The sequence below is a fragment of the Sardina pilchardus genome, chromosome 7, assembly GCF_963854185.1.
Source record: "Sardina pilchardus chromosome 7, fSarPil1.1, whole genome shotgun sequence".
NCBI classification, from domain to species: domain Eukaryota; kingdom Metazoa; phylum Chordata; class Actinopteri; order Clupeiformes; family Clupeidae; genus Sardina; species Sardina pilchardus.
In genome coordinates this window covers 19,379,238-19,400,703 of record NC_085000.1, presented here as the reverse complement: position 1 = coordinate 19,400,703, position 21,466 = coordinate 19,379,238, and the positions used below count along the sequence as shown (strand labels likewise).

Below are 21,466 nucleotides of genomic sequence, written 5' to 3'. Positions count from 1 at the left end.
TAGGACACACATTTTTAGGCAGGGACCACAGCAACCCCATACTGATGTCAAAAAGGAAGCTTAATGCCACAGAAAGTTTGTGAATGTTGGGTCATTCCACTCAGGCCATAAATAATACCACACAGCATAATGAAGTATAACCGACAAAGGGCGACAGATTTGCAGAGCTAGTTCGATGTAACGTTAAATTAAATACGTTAAAACCAGAGCCTTATTTAACTATTAAGTGTTGCACAACAGTTGCGTGCGTTTGACTTGGCCACTACATCGCATCGCAGGTTTGCTATTTTGCTCGGAAGTGACGCCATATCACTTAAAACCCGGTTGAGAGCTTCAGAGACGCTGGCTGGACAGAGCGCTCAGTCAGATACGGTAACGTTATTCAGAGGACTTCCCTACAGGCACAGGTGAGCCTCAGATGCATCAACATTGGGTGTTTATGTAAGAAAAGGAGGAGAACAGATATTGGAATTAAACTCAAATGTGACTCATAGTGAACATTTTGGGCAGTGAAGTGCACGGTACGTGCCATGAAGATAGTAGAATTTTCAGCTAGCTAACCAACAGCTAACGTTAGTGAAGTAACGTTAGCCAACGTTAATGCTGGCTTGTCAACCTATCCAAATTCAGAAATATATAGGAGAAATCATGGTAATTTAGCTAACGTTAACCAAGCCAATGTTGTAATAGAATACCTCTACGTAAAGCCTTAGGGTTAATTTACCTTCCTGCCATTGTATTGCATGCATTAGCATTGTACTTGCATTGCTGTATTTAAAGAAGACGACAAAATATACAGCTAACGTTAATATTTCAGGCCATCATATGTAATTCAACAAATTAAGTCAACCGCTAGAAGGTGTCGCCACTGTTAGCTTGTGAAGCTAACGATACCTATCTAGCTGGCTAGCTAGTGAGCGTTGCTAAGATACTGCCACATAATCAAGCGAAGCTAGCTAGCGATGAAGCGCAAGCTAGAAGTATGGCAAGGTTTCAGAGTAGCTTCAGCATGCAAGTTAAACCTCTAGTTATCACTCTATAAGCATCGGAGACTAAATGTCGAGATCTCACGAGTTGTCTTTGTCGTCATGTGCAATTTTGCAGGTATCATTACGGTTGTGTACGCGATTAACATCCCTGATTTTTAACGTCAGTGATCTTTTGTTCAGCTACGTTATCCAATATGACGTTACGTAGCTCTTGTAACAACAACCTAGCCTGTTTGTGTTTATCAATACCTTAAATATCTGCATATTTCATAGCTGTAGATATAAAGTTAATGTTATAAATTGCTAGCCAGAACGTGCATGGAGGTGTGATTTAAAAACCTAACGTTAAGTGAGTATCCCAATGCCAGCTAACGCTAACTTTCACTTGAAATGAAATGAAACTGTATCGTTAGCTAACGTTATTGTAACGTTGTAACTTTTAAAGTTAGCGTTAGATTGACTGTGGTCATTGATGACTGTGGTAAAGGCTGCAAGTTATCCATAACATTTGTTGTCGGCAAACTTGATTACCGTTCATAGATCATGGCGACATTAACGTTAACCCACAGTCCTAAGACGTAGCTAACGTTAATGTTACCGGTGCTTACCATTCACATTCCCTTATTAGCTGCTAGACATTCTCTGACATTACGTTAAGATTGGTTAGCATTCAAGCTATTTGCTAAAACAAACTCTGTTGGATAACGTTGCTGTGGTTTGTCATCAGGTATATTTCGCTTACGGAACGTACTCTTGTCCTACCCAGTGAGAGAGTGAATGCCCTTTGATCTTTACGTTAGCCAGCTGACATCAGATGGACTGTTCGCAAGTTAACGCAGCTATTTTACTGTCTTTGATCTGGATGGATCTTTCGTTGAAATTAAACTTTTGTAAATGTTAGAGGTTTTTTATAGATGAAGAGCCAATGTTTGCCCGGATGGTTTGACACGTTAGTGTTATTGTCTAGTTCCATGTATCACTGTATTTTGTGACCGAGGTACAAGAGGGGGCGATATGAGATGAGTTATGTTATTACGTAACGTCATATCTATAATGTTCCTCGTAAGGTAGATGCAAGTTGGTTTGATTAAATCCCTTTTACACTCCATGAACATGCAGTAGAACTGCTTAAAGACACACATAGCTCAATTATGTGACTAACTAATGTTTGATTAGTATAGAATATTATGTAATGCTGTTTTATTTGTATGACATATCATGTAAGTTTAAAATCGACCGTTCAAACCCGAATGTATCTGCGAGGTGCAAGTAATGTTTGCCAGCTTATTTACGTCCATTCGTTCATGCAATTTACCAGGTTTGCTGCAGTCTGCGGTCAAGATATCTTGAAACACCACCTGTTTGTGTTGAATTCCCCTGTTGTTTTAGTTGGAATGAATGAATGAATGAATGAATGAATGCATTAGCATTGTATTCCGAGGTAAAATTGCTAGGCAGCTCAGTGCGAGTTTGAATTCGGTGAACAGCTTAATATTGGCCAGGCACTGGCAGATGAAGATATCTACTGAGCGGTAGTCCTCACTCTGCCTTCCGCAGTGGATTTATGAGTTCAGCAGGAATGTCAAAGATTTACTGCCTCACCGGTCAGTATTGTTGGCTATACTGTAACTGGATTACCCCATAAAATCTTAAATTCATATGTTGGCCCAATGCGTATGTCCCTTTCTAGGAATTATGGTATTATGGTAATTACTATGGTGCTGTGCTGTGACAAAGATAGGCCCTGTGTCCTATTTTAAGTAGGGTTCAAGATCAGATTTCCACTGATATCATACCTACATGAATGAACAGGAGCCCGCGGGGCATATTCAAGCATTGTTGAGATTGACTTAGAACAACGCCCAACCTGCTTGACCAGCACAGGGTTGGAGGTTCTCCCTCCTCTTTGGCAAACAGCTGGAACGTATTTCTAAGCCCTGAAGGATCTGTGCGTCAGCTGTTAAGAAACTGCGTGGGGTTTGACGTAGTCTGTCAAGCTGACAGCCAGCGCACTAGAGCAGACAGGACTTGGGTATGTTGTACTTTCCACAACAAACTGCAGGTTAAGAAGAGAACCGACTGGAATGAAGTGTTTGAGATTGGCAGTGTGGTGCTCACTGGAACTGCGAATTTGATCAGGGTATGTTTACTTGTGGCTTGTACTGTATGTGTGGCTGTCCTCATCTGTGACAATGTGGCATTGTTGTTCCACCACCTCTGCAGTCGCAAAGGTAGGATTAGTGCGTCATGAGCTGAGAGTGGTAGTCCATATATTAGGTTGCCTTTTTCCAAGTGGAGAAGAACAGGCAGTGAAGTACAAGAGGGGGGAGCTGCATCAGCAGGAATGGCTCCTATGAGCCGCAGTCCAGTCCTGGCCAGGCAGCTGCCGCCAAGCGCAATATTGAATGCAGATTCTGCAACTGTATGCCAGACAGATCCTCATTCATCCAAATGTGTTTTTCATCAGATGAGTTTAGGAGCAGAGGAAATGGCCTTCATAAGCATAAGGGATGTGCAGTACTGAACAGCAAACTCTTCAGAAGACATTGCCCCCACCAAACTGTACGATTTGAGGGGGAATGGAATGGGACTAGAATACTTTCGGGCAATGTGACTAAGTTTTTCTGTGTGGTTGTCTTCATCTGGAGAGGCCATTACATGGAGGTAATGGATGATGTCCGACTGATTGTTTTAAGGGTTGCAGTAATTGTGAAGACAAATGCATTGCTAGGCAGTTTGGTTTCTCAGACTGCAGTTTGAAAGGCTCGGCTTGATGGAAGTCACAAGGTGAGCCGTGAAGTTTTCATGTGTATATTTGTTTAGGTGTACGAAAGGGGGGGGGGACTAATTAATTGAAGGAAAAGCTTTTAAGTTGAGTGTTGAGTGGGTGGGTGAGTGAGGCGAGAGAATGGTTCAGTTGTGAGAGGTGGGGATAGAGGGCTTATGTGGAGGGAGGGAAAAGCACATGTGGACACTGGGCTTTCCTCCACTTGGTTTGTCCCGGGCTGACCCTGCTCCTTGCGCCTCCCCAGGCTGTCATCTGAGCCACTGCTGGCCTCCTCCAGCAGGAGCCGAGTGAGCTCACAGACAGCAGAAACTGCTTAAGAACAGCGTTAATCCATTAGGCTGAGGGACCTGGCAGGCACAATGTCATTTTTGTTGATCTCTTTCTTTTTTCCCTCTTTCTCTCACCCTCTCTTTCCATGTCAACCTGTCTCCCACTCTAGTTTCTGATCAAAGTTAAGAGCGGAGTCTTCATCTAGGAGAAGCAACAAGTAGACTACAGCATGGCCCGGAAAAACATGCCTAAAGGTAAGACCCCCCCCCCCCCCACACACACACACACACACACGCGCGCACGCACACACCATCTTCTCCTATTCACTCCTGGCCCCACTCACTTCTCTCCATACACATCCCATCCATCTCAGCACACGTACCTAACTGCCGTCAGACAAATCCCCTGAGTTTGCCCACTGTAAACCTTCCTGCCTCACTCACCACAAGTTCTCCAGTCTGGTCAATGAGCAGTGCTGTCAAACCTCACCCCAGGCCACACCAGCTAGATCGCTGGCCTCTACTTGCATTATTGTGGGCTCCCTCAAGTCGTTAAGAAATAAATATTTGGAGTGATGATACAGGTGAAATGACCGTCAGCGTACCTCAGCAACCACATTTTATATCTGGTGAAGTATTAGTAGGGCTAGAATTAAGGGCGCTCAAAAAAAAAAAGATCTGACTAAAAGCACTTTGTCCTTTGCGGGAGAAAGAGTAGGATATCAGTGAGGCGTGTCATTAGTGCCTAATGTCCCACCTTTGCCTGAATCACCACAAGGTAGTTAAATTCTCAGCTATGTACACGCACGCACACACACACACACACTCACACACACACACTCACACACATTTAGACGGAAATGGATGGCTGGTTGAGTTGCACATGCGGCATGACTTTATGGACGTAATCCTGTATTTATTGCCTTCTTTAGTATGGAAGTGTTTGCTTGAAACATATGTGGCCCCAGGGAGAGGAGAGAGGCCACTCTGGCATTCTTCCATCCGAAACTCTGCTCTTGAGCCTGCGTGGCCACGTCTGCACACAGTCACACACGCAGATGGACACACTCAGCCAGAAACGAAACGAAACGAGACGAAACGAAACGAAACAAGATTAAATGGGAGGAGCAGGACTTGAGATGTGCCTTTTTATATAATTATTTTCTATTAACCCTGACCCAGATTATCTTATTTCCTTATCATACAGTATATTATCAGTTAATGAAGACACTCTTCAATTTAGGCTGGGCAGTGTAACAGACAGTACAGTACAGACAATTATCCAGACAGTATTTGGGACAAATGTGTAGTAGTGAACTTCTGTTTTACTAAGGTAAAAGTATTAACCGAACACATTGAAATATATGTAGCCTAAATGAACTGGCATTATAAGAATCATATTCGACAAAAGACATACGAGCTGATGATTAATCATTAGTATTGTGTTATCGACGTCTATACAGTCTCGTTTGTTTTCCATCTTTATTCTCAGGCTACCTAGACTAATTGATTTTACTTATCCACTATCTAACCACAAGTCAACAACCCTTGTAATTTTCAACCCTTGTGATTTGTTTGTTCCTATAACTATCTCCTCTTTATCATCCATAGATGCACCCTTGTTTTCCTGAATATCTTTGAATGCTGATTGCACGGCTTGCAATTCTGGGTGTGTTGGTATTTTGCTCTGGCCGTAGACATAGCAACCTGCCAGACTAATGAGGCTTATGCTAAAAGGGAGTTGAGACTGGTACAGTTTGCATAGATGGCATGGGCGGATGGGCTTGGTGGGTGTGGATGCAAGCTAAAGGTTCACACACCTGGCCCTGTGGCCGCATTCCCTCCTTTTGTGCTGTTTTGCTAAGTAAAGTCTGCATCGTTTTGTCCATAATGCAGGCCTAAGATGCTTGCATACTATGAGAGTTTAGCCTTGGTCTAAAGTCTAAATGAGGCTCAAGGTTAGCTTTGTTCTTGCTCAGGCAGTTCAGTGCTTAATTCAGGGACATTGTTAAGCTCAAAGATCCCGGCTAAATTGCAATGAGAGTTGAACCCTGTTTTCTTTGATAAGCATCAGGCAAATGTGAGAACATTGGGAAAGGACTGAACAAATAATAGCCGACAGTTTAGTGAAATAGTTGAAGAATAACAGATTGGATTAGTTTCTAGTCATTTCTAGTCCCAGGTCACAGGTGTGGTGACAAGTGACTACCATTGATCCCTGCAACGCATCATGTTTGTTTTGAGCCTTTGAATAGTGTGAAAGACTAATTATGGATAATCACAGATATTTTGATAACTTTTAGAAATGCCTACCCTTTATTGGAGAGACATTTGGGAAGGAATGTGTATCTAACGGTGTATTTCGAAAAGTATTTTATGTATTAAGTGTAAACCTTGAAATGCACTCCCTCGCTAGATGACATTTTACCTAGTGCGGAACAGCTGTATGTGCTAGAATGCTTGTATTGCTTTATGAAATCAATGAGTTGCTAGGCTGTACAACTTCCTTATCACTTGTGACTATCTCAGTGAACTTGATCCATAGTTCAAGAGCGTCCGACTCCATTTGCACAGAGCCAGTGGCAGACTCCCTGCCGAGGTGTCTCCCAGCCTTATCACCTAATTTTATTTTTGTATGACGTGTTGTGACATCAGTTCGGAGATGCTTGTGTAACCTGTTGGGCTATATCTGGAACTGTTTTTGTAGTTGTGGATTGCTGACTGGCAAGATTCCATTTACTGGTAACTGCTCTAGCTTAGTTCCGTGATAGACAGCACCAGTAGCTTCAGGGCAGTATTTGAGAAAGGTGATGACGGATGCACAAATCAAAAATTTGTATTTCATAACTTGTTCATCTACGTGGGGGAATATATTAACCTTGTTAAACTGTAAGGTGTCATGTTTACGTTTTTTTACGTTTGAAATATTTGGAATGACTGGAGATCTGTGAAAATAGACCAAGGAATAGCAACTGATTTGAGCCACTGTTTGGTTTGTGTAACAGTTGACACATTTGTAAGGCCTTTACTATTTTTTATTTCCGCTCAAATGTCAGCATGTGCTTTTAGCCTATTAGTACAACAGTGATTTAACCACCCCCTCTGTCTGAAAAATCCTTCCCTCTCAGGGAAATGGATGTGTGTTGTTGAGCTGGAATCTGTGTGGCCAGGTTTTGCAAACCAAATAGTTTGGGATCATCTGAGCTGGTTCGGCCATTGCTAGATCCATCACATTAGATCACATTATTCTGGGCGTCCTACTGTAGATGTCGTTGTCTTTGTACTAAGCCCAGAGGGGGTCAGCTCTCGGCAGCTCTCGAGCTCCCGGCTGTGCACTGGTCACATCGAGCTGTTGCTTTTTGCGGAGCCTCTGTTGTCCTCCGGGGTGTGAGTGTTTATATTTGTGCCAGCACACCCGTTTGTCCCAGGGCTCCTGAGTCACTGCCCTGGGACTTTACTCGCCATGGAAAAGGAGCGTGCATGCATGGATAAGTAGACAAACATGTTTGCTCCCTGCCCCATCCCTCTATTTTGGCATGTGCATGTGTTTGCACATGTATAAGTATGTTTGCACATGCATGTGTGTCGAGGATGACCTTATTTGCATTTCAAATAGACATAGGGACAACGTGAAATAATGAAATGGGCAGTAAACTTTCTAATGGTCCTTGAGGACAAAGGGCCTTTCAGCATAGAGTGTGATTGTCAACATGAGAGAGTTTCATAAAATCTGATTAACAAGTCGTATAGGCGCAACTCAAGTAGTGGTTATGCTTCAATGAGAAAAGGGAAGTTTGTAAATCGGTTAGCTACCGGCAAGTATGGTTAAGTTTCAAAACACTATATCCTCCACTTAAATGAATTTTCATAAATCTTTATTTAAATTGTTTTGCTCTCCAAGTAATTGTTGTGGAACTCCAATTGTGTTATTGTTTGATTTATCTTTACTCAACCAAACAACACAACTGCAATTTTATTTATATGGTCTGAAATACACAACATGATTAATGTTTTAGAAAATGGAGATATAGCATTTTGGAACCAAACTCTTCATTAGTTTATTTAGATTTAGATTTCTGGAGATGTTTGTGCTGTAAACAATTATGTTTTATTGTAACTCTGGTATAGATATGAATGGTCATATTAAAAAAGTTTACACCCACAAAACTCAAATGAAAAATTCAAATACAGTATGATAAAAAATTATGCTTCCTCCCTCCACAAAAATGAATAATTAACGAAATGTTAGTATGTTGTACTATATGCCGGTTATTAGACCTCTTATTTGCGAACACCAGCGTTACACCTGAAAATTGGGCATTTGGCTTTCAGTAGAAGACTTATAATGCCCTTGTGTAGCCTATGGTTAACTTCTCTAAGCTTGGCATGAATATTGGCCTAACTCGAACAAAGAAAAGATACATTTGATATGAATATATCTGGAGAGATATTTTTTGTAGATAACAATGTGATCGTCATGTGTCTGCTATAATGGCAGCTAATAGACAAGATAGATATCGAACATACTGTACTAGTATCACAGACAGGCTGAAGACATTGTTTTAGAAAGTCTGCTTAGCTAGGCTACAGATTTCCTCCCCCAGATATTTAATTTATTTACAGTTGTGCATAAAACAACTGTATAGAGTATTGGCAAATGAAGAACAACCAACTAGATGTTTCTGGTTATCTAGTTTCTCTAGTTTCAACTCTTTCTGTTCAGTAGTAGTCAGCATCCCTTGTAATTGTAGCAGCTAATAGCTTGGGTATTTTACCCTTTTTGGTACCATGCTGATAACCTCTTCAGCACATTACGTAGAGAAAGAGAGAGAGAGAGAGAGAGAGACTCCATCTGGCCAACCCAGCTGACATATGTTGCATACCACAGCAAGAAGAGAAGGAAAACGAAGGGGAAAAAAATTAGCTGCTCACGGGCCTCTGCTGTAGGACCCCCCCTACCCCCCCCCCCCCCCCCCCCCCTCTTTCCAGTTTGGATGAGTTCCTCTTGACCTACATTTTAGGGGGAGGTCCTCCTAGAGTCTGAGGCTCCTGCCAGCTCCACAGAAAGCAGCCCAATCTCCTGGTGCTTCAGAGCAGCGCTCAACCCTGGTGCCTCTCAGACAGCAAGCTCTCTTTCCCAAAGCTCGTGGGTTTAAGATTTGCCTTTTTCTGTTTTGTCATTATCACTTACAGATACGTCGGGTGTCGTTTTTGACACTCATTCCAAAATGGTGATGTCCCAGGGAGGAACATTTGACCGGATGAAGGAGAAGGTGGGCCATTTGCATTTTTCTTCTCAGATTTCGAAGCGTATTTATCCAGACTTTAATCCTCATGCATGCCAACTTAATGTCTTCCTATCTCAAGTACGAAGCCACACGATTATTATATTGTGCAAAGTCTGCCATTCTGGTAGAGATTTTTCCTTGACTAAGTATGTTTAAGTGGGCTTCATGACTGTCATCGTAAACATCCACAGGGAAAGTGAGGGGTGTGTGGGGCGAGTGGGTTGGGGTGCTTTGGCTGACTTTGGTTAAGATCTTTTCCAGATTCACTGCCTCTCACTTACCCTCTCTCTCTGTCTTTCTTTTTTACCCTCTCCCCCCCCCCCCCCCCCCTCCCCTTCTGCCCTCGGTCTGGGCTGTGCAGATCAACGCTGTGCGTGCGGTGGTCCCCAACAAGAGCAACAACGAGATTGCCCTGGTGCTGCAGCACTTTGAGAACTGCGTGGACCGCGCCGTGCACGCTTTTGTGGAAGGTACGGTAGTAGCGCCAGTGGATGCCAGAACAAAGCAGAAAAGGCACTCATTTAAAAGCACACGTACACATGTGTGAACAAGGGGAGGAGTGCATGGTTAGTTTGGAGGCCCAGGGATGTGTGTGGGTGTATGTGCCTCTGTGCATGCTTGTGTGTGTGTGTGTGGGTGTGTGGGTGTGTGTGTGCGTGCCTGCCAAACAAAAGTGCACTATTGTGCTCTGGCTCATTTCTGTTGTTATGGTTGCATGTTTGCCAGCTTACCACAACTGGGAGATTGCTACACTCATGAGACTGTTCCACTAGTCTCAAGTTGAATCTGACACACACACACACACACACACACACACACACACACACTAGAATGGTTGATTGAGCCTCTGTAAACACACTTGAGTGTCTGAACCCAGGTGGCACACGTACCCAACACGTACAGACAGACGTCACGGTGGAGCTGCAGAGCACTCTGGATGGGCCTCCTCACAGATGTTGCCCAATGAAGTGGGGCTGGTTGTATGCTTAGTGAATGAGTGTGTGTGTGTGTGTGTGTACGTGCGTGCATGCAAGCAAGCAAGCAAGTGGCCTGTGTTTGCCCTCCCTGACTGACCGACTGCTTTTGAACTCCGGCAGGAAGCGCTGTGGAGATCCTGAAGGAATGGAATGTCACTGGGAAAAAAAAGGTACGCTCCAGATGATTGACACTTCCTCTGGGTGTCACATTCCTGTTCTATCCTGATCAAAATCTTTTTGCGTGAAGTGCCTCATTCCACACACGTCTGAGCACACGTTAGGGTTGCAAGTGCAACTAAGGATTATTTTCATCGTCGATGAATCTGTAGATTATTGATTGTTACTAAAATGTTGATCAGTGTTTACCAAAGCCTAAAGTTATGCCTTCAAATAATCTCAGTCCTATTGTTGTAGGAGTAAGTCAAGCTGAACATATTCAAGTTTAAAAAAGCTGGAATCAGAATTTTAGACTGATCACCAAATTAGTTGCCGATTTAAAGGTGCTCTAAGCGATGTTCCGTGGTTTCGAAGCTGAAACATGTTTTGTGTCACATAGCACAAACATCTCCTCACCGTCCGCTATCTACCTTTCCCCTGAAAATACTGTTAAAAAAAACACGGTCTCTGAAGGCAGCCCAGCCTCTAAAAATCATTTAGTTGTGCTGATTCTACTGTAAGTCTCTGCAGTGTCACCAGTAGATCAGGGGGCGGTGCATGGTGCCATTATTATTCTAAATGGGGAAACCTGGAGCACAGATAGTGTCCCAGGGTTCTAGTAGTAAGCTGTAATTTCCTCAATATCACAAAAATCTGCCTCAGGACTTTAAGATCTCTTTGTGGAATGATCCAGGCCCTTGAGCTATGGCGTGCCGTAACATGTTCCACAGCCAAGGGACCCGCTGGGCCCCTTCACCAACAATACACGACATACTTTGAGTTGAGACTTGTGCAGCTGTCCTCTTACTGCTCGTCCTGCCACCAAGAGCTCTGAACCGGACAATTGTACTGACTAAAATGGTTCATCTGCAGCCAACGTTGAAGTCCGATGGAACCAAATTGGAGAAATGATTTTTCAACGGATCTTTTGGCAAGCGTAGCGACATTCATATCCTGTCTCGGCATGGGAAATGACTTGAGCGTTGGTTCTGGTGGTGGTATTCATTTGTGTTCATCTGCTTGGTCCTTCTCTTCTGTCTTCTCCTCCTCTCCTCTCCTCTCCTCTCCTCTTCTTCCTCCAGCCCAAAAAAAAGAAGAAGCCCAAACCCCAGGCCAAGGAGGCGGAGCCTGAGCCTGACCCTACCCCATCTGAATCCACCCTCCTTCCCGAGGTGCCCGGCGCGCACAACGGTTTCCATGCCAACGGCTCACTGGCCGCTGAGGGCGAGTCTCTGGACTCCCTAAGCGAGCAGCTGGACTCGGTGTCGCTGGATGCCGAGCTGGATTCCGAGCCTGCCACGCCAGACCTGCCCGACCTCACAGGTAACAGCGCTCAGAGATTTCTCTCATTCAACCACTCTCTCATACACCCCCACACTCTCTCATACACCCCCACACACTCTCATACACCCCCACACACTCTCATACACACCCACACACTCATACACCCCCCCCACACACTAACACCCCATACACCCCCACACACCCATACACCCCCACACACTCCATACACCCCACACACACACACACCCACCCACACACTCACCATACACCCCCACACACCACATACACCCCCACACACCCACACCACCCCCACACACCACATACACCCCCCACACACTCAACACCCCACACTCCACATACACCCCCACACACCATATACACACCCACACACTCTCATACACCCCACACACTCTCATACACCCCACACACTCTCATACACCCCCACACTCTCTCATACACACCCACACACTCTCATACACACCCACACACTCTCATACACACCCACACTCTCTCATACACCCCCACACACTCTCCTACACCCACTCTCTCATACACCCCCACACACTCTCATACACACCCACACACTCTCATACACACCCACACTCTCTCATACACACCCACACTCTCTCATACACCCCCACACTCTCTCATACACCCCCATACTCTCTCATACACCAACACACTCTCATACACCCCCACACACTCTCATACAACCACTCTCTCATACACCCCCACACTCTCTCATACAATCACACTCTCATACACCCCCACACACTCTCATACAACCACTCTCTCATACACCCCCACACTCTCTCATACAATCACTCTCATACACCCCCACACACTCTCATACAACCACTCTCTCATACACCCCCACACACTCTCATACAACCACTCTCTCATACACCCCCACACTCTCTCATACACCCCCACACTCTCATACACACCCACACACTCTCATACACACCCACACACTCTCATACACACCCACACTCTCTCATACACCCCCACACTCTCTCATACACCCACACTCTCTCATACACCCACACACTCTCATACACCCCCATACTCTCTCATACACCAACACACTCTCATACACCCCCACACACTCTCATACAACCACTCTCTCATACACCCACACACTCTCTCATACAACCACTCTCTCATACACCCCCACACTCTCTCATACAACCACTCTCTCATACACCCCCACACACTCTCATACCCCCACACACTCTCATACACCCCCACACACTCTCATACACCCCCACACACTCTCATACACCCACACTCTCTCACATATAACCACACTCATGCCAACCAAACATGCTGCCTCTGATTGATGGCTTCCAACCCAGTCCTGCTGACCGACATTACAGCCAGTACTTGCTGTGTCAGTAGGAAGTGGGGGTTCTTGACACACAAAAAGCTGACTATTCTTTCAGTGTCACTTCACTTAGTAGTTTGGTTAAGCTCTTACAATCCCAGCCCAAAGCTGGATGCTCAAGCAAGTAAGAGCGTTTTGACTTTTCCCAAGCACTCAAATATACAGTATTCTGCGACAAGCCAGTGAAAAACTGGAATTGAAAGTAGAGATGAGTATATGATACGAGTTATACACTCCCTTCTGCCTGACGGCTCCTCCGTTCGGTGTGTGTGTGTGTGTGTGTGTGTGTGTGTGTGTGTGTGTGTGTGTGTGTGTGTGTGTGTGTGTGTGTGTGTGTGTGTGTGTGTGTGTGTGTGTGTGTGTGTGTGTGTGTGTGTGTGTGTGTGTGTGTGTGTGTGTGTGTGTGTGTGTGTGTGTGTGTGTGTGTGTGTGTGTGTGTGTGTGTGTGTGTGTGTGTGTGTGTGTGTGTGTGTGTGTGTGTGTGTGTGTGTGTGTGTGTGTGTGTGTGTGTGTGTGTGTGTGTGTGTGTGTGTGTGTGTGGAATTACACCACTAACCACTCTCGGTTTCACTATAACTATATTTTGAATGTGGCCTCAATTTGATTGTGTACATATCTCATGACGCTTTGTCAACTGCTCTCCATGCGATACATCTCCATTTCTACTTTGTACAGAAGGTAATATGTGTGTGTGTGTGTATGTGTGTCTTTACCTGAATTTAGCACCTGAAGCAGAGCGACATTCCGTAAGCCCTGGGCTCCATCAACAGGGTTCCCGTAGCAACAAGTCGCGTCCCAGGCCTGGTTCCAGCTCTAGCTCCTCCCACCCAAATGACCACACGGGTGCATCTGGTGCCAAAAAAATTGGTGAGATATTCCTGAATTAAGGCTTCCACAACCCCTCATTAGATTAGAAAAACAAATAGAGTCTGCCGTTGTTGTTTGTTGGAATCACCTCTGTGATTCGTTTTTTGGTTGTTTTTTGCATACTAGTGTTGCTCAGTTTCAAAAAGCTTGAACATGCATTATATTACCAGTCGGAGAACACTATGTACAAAAATATCTTCACACTGCTCAGAAATGACTTTCAGCAACCTCACACCGACCCTGTTCTGAGAATGAGCACTTCCTCTTCCCAGCGCTCTGGGCAGGGCAGTAGTGAGGCGATAGGCCTGCAGCCATGTGTGGAGGAAGTCCAGGTCAGGGCATGAGTAAGTAAAAGTGCTGCGTCAGATCCCAGCGCCTCATCAAGGCCTTTAACACCCAGTCAACAGGAAGGACAAGTAAGGGCACTGTGTCCCCTGGAGCCATTTCACAATCAGCTGGCAACATGTCATTAATAAAATCCTCGACGTGCGTGCGTGCGTGCGTGCGTGCGTGTGTGTGTGTAGCATGACAGGAACAAAGAGGAACGGTAGGATTCACTCAGTTGATCTGAGGTAAATTACAACCAGCTGAATGACCTGGAACCCTCTAAGAATCAGTTCAGGCATGTGTGTATTTCTCAGACGCATAAGCTCTGCTAACCTCACACAGACTGTGCAGAAGTGTGTAGTCTCTTCCAGTCTCTGAGATGTGTTTCACCTTGTCTGTATATCTGGGCTGGGTGTGAACCTGGCGAATTTGGATTTCGCCCGCCAGCTCAGGCTGGAAACCTGCACATCTATCTCCTCTGTTCCCTGTCAGAACCTTTGGTTCCAATCAGAAACTAGCTTATCCAAAAGACGCACCAGATCGTTGGTCTGATTGGTTGAAGGACTATCCAAGCGTACGGAGTCATTTGAGCGATGCCCATTGATCACGCCTCTTGTGCAGTTGAAACAAAGCGCAGCAAAGCGCAGCTTTTAATGTTCAATCTTAAAAGATTGAGCTTAGTATCAGGTGATGGCCACTCTATACTGCTGTATATCTACTGTAGTCTCTGAAATGTACTTTACACGTGTTTTTTTTTTTTCACACATTGTTTTTGTTTGTGTGTCTCAGCTTCCAATATCGACCGCTCAGTGAAAGACCTGCAGAGGTGCACGGCGTCTCTGACGCGCTACCGCGTGCTGGTGAAGGACGAGATGGACTCCTCCATCAAGCGCATGAAGCAGACGTTTGCCGAGCTCCAGAGCTGGTACCCACACTCCCCTCCTCCTCCCTCCTTTCTTCCTCCTCTCTTCCTCCTCTCTTCCTCCTTTCTTCCTGCAGCACTCCCAAATGTGGGACATGGATCATGTTAACACCACGCCGCTAGTCAGGATGTGGTGTGTGTTCCCTAATACGTGTTGAGTAACATGCCCTCTCTCTCTCCCTCTCCCTCCCTCCCTCTCTCTCTCTCTCTCTCTCTCTCTCTCTCTCTCTCTCTCTCTCTCCCTCTCCCTCTCCCTCTCCCTCTCCCTCTCCCTCTCCCTCTCCCTCTCCCTCTCCCTCTCCCTCTCCCTCTCCCCCTCCCCCTCCCCCTCCCTCTCTCTCCCTCTCCCTCTCCCTCTCCCTCTCCCTCTCCCTCTCCCTCTCCCTCTCCCTCTCCCTCTCCCTCTCCCTCTCCCTCTCCCTCTCCCTCTCCCTCTCCCTCTCCCTCTCTCTCTCTCTCTCTCTCTCTCTCCCCCAAGTCTAATGGACAGAGAGGTGGCACTGTTGGGCGAGATGGATAAAGTGAAAGCTGAAGCCAGTGAGTATGAATACCTGTGTGAATGTAGCGGCTCAATGTTGTGTGTGTGTGTGTGTGTGTGTGTGTGGCTCAAGGGTGGAAGAGTATCAAGTTTGTCCCATCCTTGAATGAGACCTTTGTCCTGTATGAGTGCATGCAGTTCCGTGTGTGTTTGAGAACACAGTAGAGCAACATTGAGACCAAAAAATTCCAAAAATTCCTGCGATCCTTCCTCTAAAACAAGCACTTTATGGTAGTGTCTTCCCGTTGGAGGTGTGACACTACTTTTTACCTTTTATCAAAGTATTTAATATGTATGCTTATGATACGTACTCTATATGAAAGCCACTTGCGACACAGTTTCAAGGCTAGCATGACTCCGGTTTTGTCTGAAACACTTTCACTTTATCAGTTTATCAGTGATACACTCGTCCCAAGTTTAGTTTGTGTTGTCTGCTCACTGGTCGCCATATTTAATCTAAACGAGAACTCTAAGCTCTCTAATCTAAGCTTTTTCTGCATTCACTTGCTTGACTGGAGTCTCTTGTAAATTCCTCAGGCTCAACGTTGCCACTTTGGCTCAGTCACCTAGTGTACAGGCTTCAGAAATACAGTACAAACCTCTAAATCAAGCTGACCGGTCCGAAGGGATGGTTTTATGATAAAGCCATAATAAGGAAGTACTGATAATGCTATTGATACACGAATCACAGAGGAGTGTCATTACACCAGTTGACTTGAGATCATTGAGATGATGGCTTTTTTCATGTATGTGCATGTGTGTGTGTGTGCCTGTGTTTTGATGGGACGGCCTTGTGTTGTAGTGGCTATTCTGGATGGCAGGCAGAAGCGAGCCGAAGAGCTCCGACGTCTGACCGATAAGTCCGCCTCTATGTCTGAAGACCAGCTGAGTGAACTCCGTGCGGACATTAAGGTACCGCACGTTTCGCCCACATGCCATCACACTGTATCTTCATTTACCAAACCCTCACTCCGAGGAATGCATGTCCTAACGTATGTCCTCTTGGTGCACAGCACTTTGTTAGCGAACGCAAGTACGACGAGGATCTGGGGAAAGCTGTGAAGTTCACCTACGAGCTGGAGCCCCTAAAGGCCAACATCACGTCTTTTGGAGATGGTGAGGATACACTTGTGTCTGAGCAGTCATGGCTCTAGCTCGTCTCTGGGATAGCCAAGCCGACTGCATTGCCTGCAAGGTAACCCGTGTGTTTCTCTGTTGCCAGTGTACCACCCTCAGACTGGCTATTCCAGCCGCTCTCGCTGTAGCTCCTCCTCCTCCTCCCTCATTGGCCCGGCCGCGTCGGCTCCCTCAGCGGCCTCTGCACCGGCGTCCGCCTCTGCTCCCGCCCCCCAGACCCAGGCCCCGCCCTCTGGCGGTCGCCCCAACCAGCCACACAGACAGGTGAGCAGGGCACCGCCACATAGCGCCTCAGGCTCCACGAGTACCCCCTGCACTGATTTATGCTTGTGCATACATGTTGTTTGACTGATAGAGGGCTGACCCCATCTTGCTTTGGTACTAGTAGGGTGATGTTAGGGCTGTGCAATTAATCGATTTTAAATCGTAATCGTGATTATGTATTTAGCACGATGTTAAAAAATGTGAAATCGTAAAATCGATTTTTCACTTTAACTAGGGTAATTACGGTACTTATGTTTGCAAGTGTTGAATTTTGTGGCAAAAGTTCAATATTTTCTCTTAATATTAATCATTTTAAATGATCAAGAAAAAACAGCATTTTTTAAATAATTTCTTGCCTCTTGCCCTCATTTCACAAAATAATCTTAATTGAAAATTGGATTTAGAGAGAAGAAAATCGACATTTTACTTTTGGGCAAAATTGAACAGCCCTAGGTTATGTATTGGTTGTTTGTTTATTTGTTTGTTTGTGTATTCTCCCTCAGGTTTACCAGGGTAATAGGCGCGGAGGTCAACGGTTTAATGGCTCCTACCACGACAGGAATCCTGGGCGTGGTGGCTATCGTTACCAAGGAGATCGGTACCAGGGTGAACGCTACCATGGCGACCGGCATCACGGCGACGGCACTAACTCCGCCCACAGCCGGGGCGCGGCCCACTCTTCCTCTTACAGTCGTCACGACGGTCCGGCTCATCCGACTCACAACGGCCTTCCCCAGAGGCCCCCCCGAACCCACTGCCCCTGACACACGCACACCGTGCACGGTCACAGCACATAGCCTCCCGCCTCGCCCTCCCTCCACCCCAAGCCTGGCCATCTTGCACACTCACCCTCACTCACACACTCACACACACAAACACACACACACACACACACCAGTGGCACACAGCGTTTAAACTAGCTCCAGTCCTCCGAGCAGCTGAGCAGTACAGCCGGCGCCCATTAGAGAAGGACCAGGCCACTGGAATCATGTGTCATGATCGGCCAGTCGGGTCTCCGCAGTACCCCTCCCACCCCCGCCCCCACCCCCGCCCCCACCCCTCTCCCCCCCTCCACCACTCGTTGCCCTATTTTCCCCACGCCTACATTCCCTCGTCCATGAAGAATCAAACTCAAGTTTACATGTTCTCTGCTGGGCTCCAGTGCCACCCGTACAACGCCCCCCCCCCCCCCCCCCCCCACTCGGGCCGCTCATGAAGGAATGTGGATCTCCTCTCTTTGTCCTTCGCTACGAATCTCCATCCCTCCTAGTCTGCCCCCCCCCCCCCCATCCCCCTTCACCCCGGGCGCTTTCCAAATGCCTCCATTTTTGGAGTTTTTTTCTTTTAAACTTTTACAATGTTTTTGGTGTCGTTCACACCTACACCTTCATTCCAGAGACTATTAGCAAACCATCTAGTCGAAAAATTTGTATTTGTGTTAGTGCACTATGTAAGGGCATCAACAATATTTAAGCTTTAATTTGAGAATTTGTTTGTTTGTTTTTTTTGTTTTTTTTTTAAGAAAATCTGTTTCATTGTGTTCTCTATTCCTCTTGACTGATGGTTTTTAGTTTGTTTTTTTAAGTTGGTGATGTGGTTTTCTGATCTGGGCTGTGTAGAGCTGAAGCCTGAGTTCTGCCGTTGTGGCTGGGATAGGCTGACAGGCTGAGCTGCCAAACCCTCACTCTTCCTGGCTCAGATGCTGTCTCACAGCCAAGATCCCTCCTCCTTCTCTTCCTTCTCCTCCTCCTCTGCCACGTGGATCCACAAGGGCCGCTCATCTTTGTGTGTGTGTGTGTGTGTGTGTGTGTGTGTGTGTGTGTATGTGTTTGTTTTCTCTCTCCGTCCAGCTGTCTGTGCAGATGTGCGTGACTGCAGAAGCAAAATATTCTGACTTCCTACCGTGTGTGTGTATGTGTTTGTCTGTGTGTCTGCATGAATGTAGAGAGGTAGAGATCAGATTGTGGGTTCTCAGACATGTTCCCTTTCCCACTGGTCTTCATTGTGGAGGTATAGCTACACCCACACTGTGAGTTGTCCGTATGCATGTAGAACCGGAAGGATGTCTGGATGTGTGTAGCATATGTCACAGAGCATGGAGTGAACACTCTGTGCGTCTGTATGTGATCTGTTCCGAGCAAGCCTCACACACACAGGTCGACATTCTTCCTTGATGTAGCCCCCCCCCCCCCCCCCCCTTTGGGAATAAGTTCTCAGTCTCCACCTCTCCTTCTTCACGTTTTTTTCCTTTGTGTGTGCATGTTCATTTGCCGAAGAAAATGGGTTCCTCCACATCAACGTACATCTTTAGTGTCTGAACAAACTCTAGGCCATATACCTCATTGTAGCTACCTTGCTGCGGCAGTTGCCCCCAAGCGCTGCCCAACCTGGGGAGAGTGAAGTTCCATTGGGGGCATTTGAGCCTCCATCACCTCCAGCCATGAGACCACCCCCAAAGGCGAGAGAGTCAGTGCTGTCTCCGCTATCGTCTGGATCTCTGCGAAGAGAAGAGAGCAGGTCACGTCAAACACTAACATGCCGTTTACGCCTGTGCTGAATTGTCACTACATGCCAACATGGCTTCTTCTGAAACAATCCTGAACCCCTAAGCTGTAATTTTCAGTTCAAATGGTTCCAACTCCTTTTAAGGATGACCATAGTTTTTTCTTTCCCTTTAGATTCCACCCCCCAACCCAGAGTTTCCTAAAAGCAGTGAGAACCATGTACTCATTCTCAACCCCCCCCCCCCCCCCCCCCCTTTCACTGGTGGAGGATAGGCGTGGGCTAGTGTTACGGTCAGCGTTTAGGTTTTAGGATGGCGGATTTTGACCCGATGAAGAATTTGGCCCGCACGTTTTCTTAAAAGCAATGAGCGCTTTCAGTGAAGTGGCTTAAACTGGAACTGCTTCCCACCGGGCTCTGTGTCCAGCTGTTTTGCACAGGGCTCGTTTAGCAGTCAGTCATAACTTGGATTCACTCATGCCTCAACCCACATTTGCACTGCCGATGTAGCCTTACACCCCGCACCATCCTCCCCAGACGTGCAGCAGAGAGAGCAGCCTTCTCTCACGAGCTTGGAGACCGATTTATAGCTCGCCTGTTCTTTTTGTAGTTTCTTTTTCCCTTTCTCAAATTCTTCAGTGTTTTTTTTGTCTGTTTTGTCCTGTTTTTCGGACGTTGATTCTCTCTTTTCTGTAAAGGTGTTCACCAAAGAGACTGTTATGTTCTTTTTCATTGTACTGCCTTTTTGAAGCTTTTAGTTCTAGTCTTTTTAAACAGTTGTCCTCTGACGGGGGAAAAAAACAGAATGAACAACAGGTTAATTAATGATCCTTTCTGCTCACTGCTCTCATCTCGTCTCCTCCTGAAGTGTGTACATATGTAACTGTACGTTTGTTTGGCTGCCCTCTAGTGGCTTGTTTATGTATGAAGCTGTGTCATCAGGCCCATTGAACTCTGGACCTTTTACAGAAGTAGTTTAGATCAACTCTTTCCTCTGTGGTTCAGAGCATCTTTTTTTTTTTCCTGAGACAACTGTAAACTCAAGTGCCTTCTTGTCCCCCCTACTTTTCACCCACCTTGTCCCATTTCCACCAAGTATGGACCAAAGACATAAGCCCATCCCCAACGCCGCTACCTGACCACACCCTTCCTTACCTGGTGCCTCCTTCACCCTCATTGGCTCCAGATAATCAGCACTTGGATCCCCCCCTGTCCATGCCACCTCTGACTGGCACACTTCTCATTTACTATAAAATAAAACTTGTTAGCAAATGCAGAGGGTCTGGAAGTGTTGTTCTTTCACACCCTGATCCACCATCCGTTCATGTGTTTTTAACACTTAAGCCTACCTTACACTGACAAGATTTGGGAAAGATTCAGTCCTCTGGCTCATTCCCACTGATCTGTGAAGAACACTGGGTAAACTAACCCATTGTTGCCGGCCCATCATTCTTTATCTAGATCAGTGGGAAAGAGGACCGGATGGATTAAAAAACGAATGATAGGCACCCATACACTCTGAATGTAACTGGCTAATGATAAATCATCTGTATAAGTTGTAACAGTCACTCATCCGCAAGTTCAGGATTTATGCCAGGTCAGGTTCTCACACTTCTGTTTTGCTCTATTTAATATGCTCAACATCACTGTCACTTCTGCTGATTCGGTTTTCTACAGAATAAGTACAAAGGATAACATGCCTCTATTTCTGTAGATGTTTTTTGAGGAAAACCAAGGGGGAAATCAGTAGTCAGGAGAGGACTGTAAAAGC

General features: G+C 46.0%; 1 protein-coding gene across 3 annotated transcripts; it reads left to right on the top strand.

Moving 5' to 3' along the window:
- Positions 1–325: 325 nt before the first annotated feature.
- Positions 326–20,971, top strand: spats2 (spermatogenesis associated serine rich 2). 3 transcript variants are annotated; one of them, XM_062541099.1, is made up of 13 exons: positions 326–407; positions 4,217–4,301; positions 9,240–9,319; positions 9,696–9,804; positions 10,432–10,481; positions 11,550–11,790; positions 13,862–14,005; positions 15,122–15,257; positions 15,733–15,791; positions 16,595–16,704; positions 16,806–16,908; positions 17,015–17,193; positions 17,697–20,971. In XM_062541099.1, the coding sequence occupies exons 2-13, from the start codon at positions 4,277–4,279 to the stop codon at positions 17,955–17,957; spliced, it is 1,497 nt and encodes a 498-aa protein (XP_062397083.1). In that variant the 5' UTR covers positions 326–407; positions 4,217–4,276; the 3' UTR covers positions 17,958–20,971. The 3 variants fall into 3 exon arrangements, with proteins under 3 accessions (XP_062397083.1, XP_062397084.1, XP_062397085.1); XM_062541100.1 differs by lacking the exon at positions 326–407 and adding an exon at positions 594–1,104; XM_062541101.1 differs by lacking the exon at positions 326–407 and adding an exon at positions 3,702–3,776.
- The last annotated feature ends 495 nt before the right edge of the window (positions 20,972–21,466 follow it).

Bases quoted from the DNA above. Each gene is read 5' to 3' on its own strand.
- spats2 (XM_062541099.1), top strand. From the start codon at position 4,277: ATGGCCCGGAAAAACATGCCTAAAG. The intron at 9,320-9,695 runs GTGGGCCATTTG...TGGGCTGTGCAG, and splicing joins TTGACCGGATGAAGGAGAAG to ATCAACGCTGTGCGTGCGGT. The intron at 11,791-13,861 runs GTAACAGCGCTC...ACCTGAATTTAG, and splicing joins AGACCTGCCCGACCTCACAG to CACCTGAAGCAGAGCGACAT.